The sequence below is a fragment of the Colobus angolensis genome, unplaced genomic scaffold, assembly GCF_000951035.1.
Source record: "Colobus angolensis palliatus isolate OR3802 unplaced genomic scaffold, Cang.pa_1.0 Scaffold47, whole genome shotgun sequence".
NCBI classification, from domain to species: domain Eukaryota; kingdom Metazoa; phylum Chordata; class Mammalia; order Primates; family Cercopithecidae; genus Colobus; species Colobus angolensis.
Genome location: NW_012118154.1, coordinates 743,469 through 752,969, shown reverse-complemented (window position 1 = coordinate 752,969; position 9,501 = coordinate 743,469). Strand labels below are relative to the sequence as shown.

At 54.9% G+C, this 9,501-nt stretch overlaps 2 protein-coding genes across 7 annotated transcripts; one reads left to right on the top strand and one right to left on the bottom strand.

Annotated features, from left to right (window-relative positions):
* The first annotated feature begins 538 nt into the window (after window positions 1-538).
* PFN1 (profilin 1) lies at window positions 539-3,941 on the top strand. Of its 4 annotated transcripts, XM_011958382.1 has the most exons (4): window positions 565-688; window positions 1,075-1,367; window positions 2,768-2,960; window positions 3,595-3,937. In XM_011958382.1, exons 2-4 carry the CDS (start codon window positions 1,236-1,238, stop codon window positions 3,690-3,692), a joined length of 423 nt encoding a protein of 140 aa, XP_011813772.1. In that variant the 5' UTR covers window positions 565-688; window positions 1,075-1,235; the 3' UTR covers window positions 3,693-3,937. The 4 variants fall into 4 exon arrangements, with proteins under 4 accessions (XP_011813774.1, XP_011813771.1, XP_011813773.1 ...); XM_011958384.1 differs by having other exon boundaries at window positions 539-1,367; window positions 2,768-2,915; window positions 3,595-3,941; XM_011958381.1 differs by having other exon boundaries at window positions 539-1,367.
* Window positions 3,942-4,361: 420 nt separating this feature from the next.
* Window positions 4,362-9,478, bottom strand: RNF167 (ring finger protein 167). Of its 3 annotated transcripts, XM_011958379.1 has the most exons (11): window positions 9,149-9,478; window positions 8,783-9,022; window positions 8,516-8,636; window positions 8,352-8,432; window positions 7,093-7,218; window positions 6,896-6,983; window positions 6,620-6,710; window positions 6,281-6,386; window positions 6,046-6,139; window positions 4,944-5,024; window positions 4,362-4,867 (listed from the first exon to the last, which is right to left on the bottom strand). In XM_011958379.1, exons 3-11 carry the CDS (start codon window positions 8,597-8,599, stop codon window positions 4,563-4,565), a joined length of 1,056 nt encoding a protein of 351 aa, XP_011813769.1. In that variant the 5' UTR covers window positions 8,600-8,636; window positions 8,783-9,022; window positions 9,149-9,478; the 3' UTR covers window positions 4,362-4,562. The 3 variants fall into 3 exon arrangements, with proteins under 3 accessions (XP_011813769.1, XP_011813768.1, XP_011813770.1); XM_011958378.1 differs by having other exon boundaries at window positions 8,516-9,022; XM_011958380.1 differs by lacking the exon at window positions 8,783-9,022 and having other exon boundaries at window positions 8,516-8,586; window positions 9,280-9,434.
* Window positions 9,479-9,501: the final 23 nt, after the last annotated feature.

Sequence of the window (9,501 nt, the reverse complement as noted above, 5' to 3'; positions counted from 1 at the left end):
CGCCCGGCCGCCCCGCCCTCCCCAGGTGGCGGCGAGCGCACATCTGACTGAGAAGAAACCCAAAGGGCCCGAAGTGGGACTTTCCCCTTCTTGAAAAAGTTGCCACTCTTGCAACTTGAGTATTCTTCCGCTTCGAAAAATAGCCCCGCCTGTTAAGCCCCGCGGGTGTCCGCGCTCAGTGACCTCTGCAGACTCAGGCCAAGGGGCACGGCCGGTGATCCAGACACTGCCTGCCCGGGGCGGGCATGGCTGGGATATGGGATAAGGCCCTGGGCTAGAGCCGATCCAGAGAAGGGACAATCCTCTGGACTGAGAATGGGCCCTGGTGAACTTAACCTGCACTACCCGGGAAGACGCTGGGGACAGAAGTGGCCCCGGTGGGTGCCTTCAGCTATGAGAGCGACTAGGGTATTTGGCCAAACTCCCCTTTGCTTTCCTATTGAATAAGTAAAATCAAGGGTGGTGAGGCGGCAGCGTGCACGGCTTCGCCCCCGCCCTTTCCGCCAGGCGGGAGACACGTCCCCAGCCCGCCTTCCTTTCCCGGAGGGTCCACATGGGTCGGGCCGGGCGCGCTCCCGTGCAGCCGGCTCCGGCCCCGACCGCCCCATGCGCTCTCCCTCCCGGCCTTGGCGCAGGCGCAGGCGCGGGCACACGCGCCGCCGCCCGCCGGTCCTTCCCTTCGGCGGAGGTGGGGGAAGGAGGAGTCATCCCGTTTAACCCTGGACTCCCCGAACTCTCCTTAATTTGCTAAATTTGCGGCTTGCTAATTCTTCCTCCTTTCTCTTCCCTTCCTTCCTTCTGGCTCACTCCCTGCCCCGATACCAAAGTCTGGTTTATATTCAATGCAAATTGGAGCAAACCCTACCCTTCACCTCTCTCCCGCCACCCCCCATCTTTCTACATTGCTTTCCATCGAACTCTGCAAATTTTGCAATAGGGGGAGGGATTTTTAAAATTGCATTTGCAAAGTTCGGTGTCTGGGCTGGCGAGTGGGGGAGGGAGGGAATGGGGAGTAGGCCCCGCCCCTACCGTCCTTTGCAAATAAAAATCTAGCGGGGCGGGGGGGAGGAGCAGGAAGTGGCGGTGCGAGGGCTGCTGCACAGTGAGCAGTGCCGCGGTCCGGACGGCAGCGCGTGTCTCGAGCTCTCCGCCTCCCGCCGCCCGCCAGCCGAGGCAGCTCGAACCCAGCCCGCGGCCCCAGAAGCAGCGCCGAGAGCAGCCCCAGTAGCAGCGCCATGGCCGGGTGGAACGCCTACATCGACAACCTCATGGCGGACGGGACCTGTCAGGACGCGGCCATCGTGGGTTACAAGGACTCGCCCTCCGTCTGGGCCGCCGTCCCCGGGAAAACCTTCGTCAACATCACGGTACTGCGAGGCCTGCGGTCAGGGGCACTGGTCGGGCTTGGACCCTGAGGGAGGGACTTGGGTGGGGGCGGGCGCGGTCTAGAGCGCGCAGCGAGAGGCCCTGACTGGGTGCTTTCCCTGGAAGCGGCGCGAATGGCGGCTGCACGTGAGCGGGTCCCTCGGTTGCCCCTAAGTCCTATGCCCCAGGCGGCGGCGCCCATCCCGCCCGCTACCCCGCTTTCCGCGACGGGGCGTTACATCCGGGGCACAGGGCGGGGAGGGGCGCGGCGCCCGGTGCGGCGGCCCACTTCCGCCTCTCCCAGGGCGGGGCGGCGACGCGCCTCAATTTTAATTGGGGATTGGGATTGAGAAGGGACCTGGGGACCCTCGAACCCCCAGCTCCCCGTCCGGCCGCCAGCTCGCGCCCCTCTACCATTGTTTCCCCTGGTGCGGGAGGGAGCCCCAGGCGCGTGGTATTGGTCCCTTGCCCACCCTCTGTGGACTCCCGGCCCCTCCCAACTCCGTTAGAGAGGGCGAGGCCACCACACGCCCCCCCAGCTCAGCACGTTGGACTCAACATTCCTTCGGGGCCAATCCCGGAAGTCCCCTCGCCCTCCCTTCCCGCCATCCGGCGGGGCCTGGAGCAGGGGAACTTTGTGAGAAGTTCTGAGACAGCATAAGCGAAAGAATATGGGTTGACTACCGCTGCTCCCACCACCATCTCCCTGTCCACACTGCCCGGAAGTGGGGAGGGGGAGCGGAAGTTCGAAAGGGGGGGAAGGGGGTTTCCGGGCGGGAGGGGACCGGATGTGGGGGCTTGGGGTGAAAGGGGGAGGGGGGAAAAGGTTCCCGGGGTACCTAGACCCGAGAGCTGGCCTGCCGGGTCTAGCCCCCGTCCACCTTCAAAAGTTTTCCAACTTTCCCGGAAAGCCCCCAGGGGTCTGCTTCCTCATGTCAGGGCAGACATACCTGGAGCTAAACTAGGTTACTTGGGAGACCCAGGCGTCCGGGCCCTAAGAGCTCCTGCAGAACCTTTGACCAAATAAGGGCAAAGTTGCTTCTCTTGCCTCGCCCGCCCCCCTCCCTTCCCCTCTCCGCTTCTGCTTTTCCTGAAGGAGAGTTGTGAGCATCCAAAGGCTCCTCACTTTTCTCACTGATTCCCTGTATTTCCTGGGTTTACTTTCCCCGTTAACACTGAGATCTAAATCTCTAGAGGAGTATGTCATCCCTTCCTCCCTGGTCCCGTATTCTAGGTTTGAGAATCATGATCGTTTTCTGCACTGACGTTCCACAGTCCTCAGAGTTTCTCACAGTTCATTGATGGGTACCGAGTATGTAACTTCGCGGGGTGGGTCTTTGGAGAACAAGGTGGGAATCTTCGTGCACTGACTAACTTGAGGGGCGCTTGGTTCCTCTTCCAGCCAGCTGAGGTGGGTGTCCTGGTTGGCAAAGACCGGTCAAGTTTTTACGTCAATGGGCTGACACTTGGGGGCCAGAAATGTTCGGTGATCCGGGACTCACTGCTGCAGGATGGGGAGTTTAGCATGGATCTTCGTACCAAGAGCACCGGTGGGGCCCCCACCTTCAATGTCACTGTCACCAAGACTGACAAGAGTGAGTTCCTGAGTCTTACCCTTCCTCTAGCGCCAAGATCTCATGTACCGCCTTCTGGCAATCTTGAGGGTGCTTTTTTGTGTGATTCCCCAGCATGAAGGGAGTCAGACCAGTATTCTGCCCCTTGGCTGCTGGCTGCTGGATGGAACATGGGATAGTCCCTCCCTTTGTCTCAGTTCCTCATCTTGTAATTCGAAGTTGTTGAACTGCATTACCTCTTAAGTTACTTCCTGCCTTGAGCTCAGATTAGAAGCTGTTTTCTAGGAGTATTAGGTAGATTGTTGGGGTCCTGAATCATCATTTAGTTAATCGTTTGAGCTTTTTTGTTAGAACCTGGAGGTGGCATGCTCATCCACAGCCCTTTCTAGCCTGAACACGAGTCAACAGTCTATGAGCCTTTGACCCCTAAGTTTTTAGTCTGTTCCTCTCCAGCATTTAAGCTTGATTTTTCTCTTTTGAAAAGCCTTATTGTTTCAGGGTGACTGACAGCCTGCCTGTGTGTGTGTGTTGGGGGGGGTTGGGAGAGATGAGGTTGGGTTACAGCCCCCAGGGCTGGACAGCTGCTGAACAGCTGGCAGGGGGTGGAACTGTGACACCTGGGTCCTAGCCTCCTTTCTCTTTCCTCCTCCTCCAGCGCTAGTCCTGCTGATGGGCAAAGAAGGTGTCCATGGTGGTTTGATCAACAAGAAATGTTATGAAATGGCCTCCCACCTTCGGCGTTCCCAGTACTGACCTCGTCTGTCCCTTCCCCTTCACCGCTCCCCACAGCTTTGCACCCCTTTCCTCCCCCATACACACATACACCATTTTATTTTTTGGGCCATTACCCCATACCCCTTATTGCTGCCAAAACCACATGGGCTGGGGACCAGGGCTGGATGGACAGCCACCTCCCCCTACCCATACCCCTCCTGTGTGTGGTTGGAAAACTTTTTTGTTTTTTGGTTTTTTTTTTCTGATGAATAAAAAAGATTCTAACAAGGTGCTGTGTGATTTGAGCTTGGGTGTCAGAATGGGGGACAGGCACTGTGACTTGCCTCCTTTATCATGGCTTGGGAGCAGGAAGGTTGAGGCACTACAAGGTGCAGGAATTTAAGCTTCTGGCCAGGTGGCCCTGCCCCTCCACAGTGGCATTTCCAGGCCTAAGTCCTCAGTGTGCTGGTTAAATTGGTGGATAATGGAATAGAGCCATCTGGACCAGAGAATGGGTGCAGGCCTGCAGGCAAGGCAGGGCTAGTTGAGTCATCCTTGTGGGTGGGGCTCCCCCTGAGTCATAGCAAATGCCTACTGGGGCTGTCCCCATGACTATAGGTTAGTGTCTCGGCATTCTCTTGCTCCTTATGGCTAAAGGGGTGATTCCCCCAAAGGGTTAAGTTCACCTGAAAATGATCTCACCCTTCCTTAGTCCACACAAAACAATTTTATTAGCCCAAGAAGTGAAGGCCTGCTTGCCCCAGCCCCACCCCAATGCCCCTCAAAAGGATAGGTGTGGGTAAGGGAGCAGCTTAGGATGGAATGTCCCCTATCCCTCAACTTAGAAGACTGGAGGGAAGAAGATGGTCTGTGCAAATATGTCACCAGAAGTGTACGTGTAGAGGGTTATTAGACCAGGATAACAGGGGAAGAGGGAGGAGAGGGTGGGGGATCTGTTGAAGGCCCAGGACAAACAAGGGGAGCTGGGGCTAGGGAACCAAATGAGGTGGGAAGAGTGGGGCTAGAACCCAAAAGTGGGGTCCTTTCTGAGGCAGGGTGGTCCCTTGGCTCCCCTTCTTCATCACCCTCCTCTTGCCCCTGAGCTTCTTCCTCTTGCTCTTCGTCCCCAGGACCACGATGAACGGGCTGCTTGCAAATGGGGCAGGTCTTCCGGGTCTGAGTGAGCCAGGGGTCCACGCAGCGGCTGTGGTAGGCTGCAGAGAGGAACAAGGTGAAGCACCTGGTGGCTGCCAGTGGCAGAGGAGCATGGGCAGGCAGTGAGGGCCTCACCATGAGCACAGGGGAGTACCCGCAGCTTGTCCCCATCCTCATATTCATCCAGGCAGATGGCACAGACATCATACTGATCTCCTGGGACAGAAAGAAAATAATCTAGTCCTTCACTGAGCCACCATGACCCAGGGCTACGGCTTTTAAAGCCTTGTGAAAATTTTCCCTCACCTACAAAGCCAGTGGAAGAGCTAAGACAGGTCAGGGCAGAACATGGAAGAATTTAGGGCTAAAAGGGACAAGCAAAGAGAAGCAGAGGTAAGAAGGGAAGTGGTTTTTGGGGAGGTGTGAGGGTGGAGATAGGGAGTGGAAGGGACGGAAATGGGCAGGGCTTCTGCCATAGCCTTATACGGGCACTGGAGGCCCCAGGGCCTAAAGCCCCAGCCCCACAGTACCGGTTTCTTCCTTCTCTAACTGAATCCTCCCCATTCCTCCCATTTTTCTGCCCTCTCCACATCCCCCATAAGCAAAGTCTGTCCCTCTATTGTTTCCCACAATTATTTCACTTAATCATCTTTGCATCTCTCTCTCCCATCTTCACTGTATTTATGGGTAAAAACAAGACAAGACAGCGTCTCAAGCTGAAAACGTCTTACTGCCATCTTTATTTTTATTTTATTTTTTTGAGAAAGGGACTCCCTCTGTCGCCCAGGCTGGAGCACAGTGGTGCACTCTCAGCCCCCTACAACCTCCGCCTTCCTGGTTCAAGTGATTCTCCTTTCTCAGTCTCCCAAGTAGCTGGGACTACAAGCGCACAACACCATGCCCAGCTAATTTTTGTTATTTTTTATAGAGATGGGGTCTCACCACGTTGCCCAGGCTGGCCTGGAACTCCTGGGGTCAAGGGATCCATTTGCCTCAGCCTCCCAAAGTGGTGGGATTTTTTTGTTTCATCATGTTGCCCAGGCTGGTCTCAAACTCCTGGGTTCAAGTGACCTACCCACCTCGGCCTTCCAAAGTGCTGGGATTACAGGCACTTGGGGTTACATGAGCCACTGTGCCCAGCCACTGCCATCTTTGTATACCCTATCTTCTGGGCTCAAAGTCCTTCAGAACCAGGTAAACCCGTGGGAAAAGCCCTCTCCTCCCCTAACCCCCTCACCCTTCTGATAGTCATGTGTAGGAATCTGTTTCAGTTGCTCTTTGGTAAGTCGATTCCGCTGGAGCCGTTTCCGGTGCTGGATACAACGAACTATCTGGTGGAAGAGGGGGTGGACGGACAAGGCTTAGGAATAAAACTAGACAATCTAAGACAAGCCACTCCCATCTCCCATCTCCAGATCCAGTCTGGCCTCATAGTCCTCAGTGCTTCCCATGATGTTCCCTCAGCTACTCACCATTACTGCTCCCATGGCCAAAACCAGCAGTCCCACAATCCCTGTGAAAGGGATGAGGTAATAGCCCAAGGGGAAGGTATTATCTGGAACCAGAAGCACCCGAGCCCTGGGGAGGGGAAAGGATGACCAGTCTCAGCAGGGCGAGAAAGGCAAAGGGAGAAAAAAAGAGGGACAAAGCAACTGGCTCTGGACAAAGCCCATAGATGGGGATGGGAATGGGAAGAAAGAGGCAGGGAAGGAAGGACAGGAGGCTGGATGGTTCAGGTAATGAGGCCTGGGCTCCAGGTTGGCATGGAACTGCTTGCTGAAAGAAGAATGGGAAGGAGGCATATGTCCTACCCCTTTTCGTAGACAAAGAGGGCACGCAGGTACTCGGAGCTTCTCTCCCCAATAAATACAGATGGGATCCAGATCTGCTGCTGGATTTCCTCTGCAGGGATCAAGGTGTTACTCTGGAAACTCACAACCTTCTACTCAAATCCTTTGGGAACCCTGGCATCTGGCACTTTCGCCCCAACCCACCTAAAGGATTGGCTTCTTTCCTGAAGCCTTCAGCCTTCCCACCATCTCTGGATCCTACTGAAAGCCCAGCTGTATAGATTCCCCCAGCCTTACCACTGTTCCACACCATGTTCAGAAGTTCATTGGAATTCACATTATGTACTACAGCGGCACCATATCCAGCCTTCTGGGCATTTAGGACCTAGGGAGACAAGGCAGAGGACAAACAGCCATCATAGGCCTGACTTGTCTTCATTCCTGGTACCTTTTTTTACCCTCAGCTGCCCAGCTCCCACTCCACATTCAGCAACCTTGAGGTCAAAGTTGCAGTCGAATCTTCGAAGCAGCGCAATAAAGACTGACCCATTGACCGGGGCTGGGGGTGGTGGGGCAATGGGGCTGCAGGCATTGTCTGGGTGAGCCTCCACAAGGAACCCCTGAAGGATGGAAGCAAACAACAGTGAGATTTCTCCTCCCTGGGTTTCACTCTTTACAAGGGCCACATGCTGCACATCCTCTATTCTCACTTCCTTCTCCTTCCTGGGGTCTGAGCATCCCAACCTCACAACTTTCTCTTAGCCTCTTCAAAAGGCAATGACATAAAACATCCCTTCACCAAACTCTCCCATCATCCCTCTCGCTGTCCCAGATGGGCTAATCTGTACCCTAAACTGCAAGCTAATGCAATTATTTTGTCTTCTAATGTTCCAACTCTCAAGTTCTGTTTCACAGTCCCCTCTCCAACACATACTCATACAGAACACATTCCCCTTCCTTCAGTTTTCTTTTTCTTTTTTTTTGAGATGGAGTCTCCTTCTGTCACCCAGGCTGGAGTGCAGTGGTGCGATCTCGACTCACTGCAACCTCCACCTCCCGGGTTCAGGTGATTCTCCTGCCTCAGTCTCCCAAGTAGTTGGGACTACAGTCATGGACCATCATGCCCAGCTAATTTTTGTAATTTTAGTAGAGATAGGGTTTCACCATGTTGGCCAGGCTGGTCTTGAACTGGGATTACAGATGTGAGTCACCGCGCCCGGCCTCTTCAATTTTCTAATTACCCATCTCACAAACAACTCGACTGCTACTACGGCCCAACTGAGTTCTTGCTATGTGGCAGTCTTTGGGATGAAGTACTACAAAAATTGTGTATCTAATTTAATCTTCACAATAACCCTAGGAAAACTTCTAATATCCCATTTTACAGTAAAACAAACTAAGGCTCAAAGAGAAATTAACTTGCCCAAGGTCATACAAGCAATAACTAGCTCCTGAGACCCTCTTGATAAGCACCGTTGATCCTGCCTTCTGTCTCTGTCCACTTTCAGTCTCTCTGATAACCTCGGAGTTCCGGGGGTGGACACTTTGTCTTCTCCCTCTGGATTCTGGATTCTACACTAGACGTGCTCAGTTCCTAACTTGATTTTCCTACCTCCAGTTTCACCCAGGACAAACCTTCCCAACCCCAGCCCAGGATGGAAGATCTTGCTAAATATTAAAAAAAGAAAAAAGATAGAAAAGGAAGGAAAGGGGGGGAAGGAGAGGAAGAAAGAAAAGAAAGAAGGAAAATCACCTGGAGTCCCTCTTGGCTCAAGGTAGCCCCAAACAGAGCTGGGAGGTCTGCAAAGTCCATGCTGGCATTGTGGTCCGAGGTCTGCGGACAAAAAAGGCAATGTTCCCCTTCAGCCTGCAACCCTTCCCTTCAGCGCCCTTTCCCCCTCCGTCCCTTGGACTCACCGCTCGAATGAGCCCCCGGATGGGGGTCGCTCCCCACAGCACAGCGGCCACAACCACAGGAAGCGGGAAGGCTGCAGGGTGCATGGCAGCGGGAGGAAAGAGGCTGAGGAGGCCGCTCGTCCTGGTAGCAAGGAGCAGAAGCGGAGTTCTGCGCCCTCCCTACCCCTCCTTTAGGATCCCAGGGGTCCAACCACCCCCAGGTCCCACTTCCCAGCTACATGGGGGCGCCGGGGAAGGAACCCCGACTCAAAGAATGAGATATCCAACCCGTTTAGTGGAGCTGGGTGAGAGGCACTAAATGTATCCTTTTCTGGTACGGGAATAAAACGGGGAAAGGGGACGAAGCCTAACACAGGTGACAGAAAAACTTCGGGAAGGGTGGCGGAGCTCAAGGAGGTGGGACTTCCTGCCAGGTGGGCCGTGTTCCCAGCCTCTGGAAAAGGGCTTCCGGTAGAGAAAGTCAGGCCGCTTTCAGCATTTGATGCTTGAGATGAAGAACTTCCGGTCCTAAAAGGCCGGTTAAAAAAAGGTCAGCGATGGAGGGAGTGCCTGTTGAAATGGAAGGAGCACTGGTGGCCCAGAAGACGACCTAATAAAGGTGCCCGGAAACCTGGAGCCGCCTAGTTTACAAACCTCTCCTCCCGCTGGCCGCCGCCACCGCTCCTTCAAATCTCGCGAGAGTGCTCACCTCCCCCGTCCCCTCGCTGCTGAACGCTTGGTGTGTCTATCGCGAGAGCTCTCCTACTCTGGTGAGCTGTACTCACTCGATCTCGCGAGACCTTGAGACAAACTCTTCTCTATTTTCCCGCGATTCCAATTTGGTGAAAACTGCGCCTTTCCTCTGGTTTCCTAAATCAGTTACACCCCTTCTCGCACGCTTCCCTCAAGCTCCTCCTTCAGCTCCGCCTTACTCCCGGCCGCCTTTGCGCTGCGCGCCTGCGCCCGCGCTGGCTTCCAGCGGGTGCCGGACCTGACAGCCGGAGGGG

Coding starts and splice junctions, on each gene's coding strand:
- RNF167 (XM_011958378.1), bottom strand. CDS start 8,599: ATGCACCCTGCAGCCTTCCCGCTTCCTGTGGTTGTGGCCGCTGTGCTG. Junction 6,711..6,895: donor GAACATGGTGTGGAACAGTG/GTAAGGCTGGGG, acceptor TGATCCCTGCAG/AGGAAATCCAGCAGCAGATC. Junction 5,025..6,045: donor TACACATGACTATCAGAAGG/GTGAGGGGGTTA, acceptor TTTCTGTCCCAG/GAGATCAGTATGATGTCTGT.
- PFN1 (XM_011958381.1), top strand. CDS start 1,236: ATGGCCGGGTGGAACGCCTACATCGACAACCTCATGGCGGACGGGACC. Junction 1,368..2,767: donor AAACCTTCGTCAACATCACG/GTACTGCGAGGC, acceptor TTCCTCTTCCAG/CCAGCTGAGGTGGGTGTCCT. Junction 2,961..3,594: donor TGTCACCAAGACTGACAAGA/GTGAGTTCCTGA, acceptor CTCCTCCTCCAG/CGCTAGTCCTGCTGATGGGC.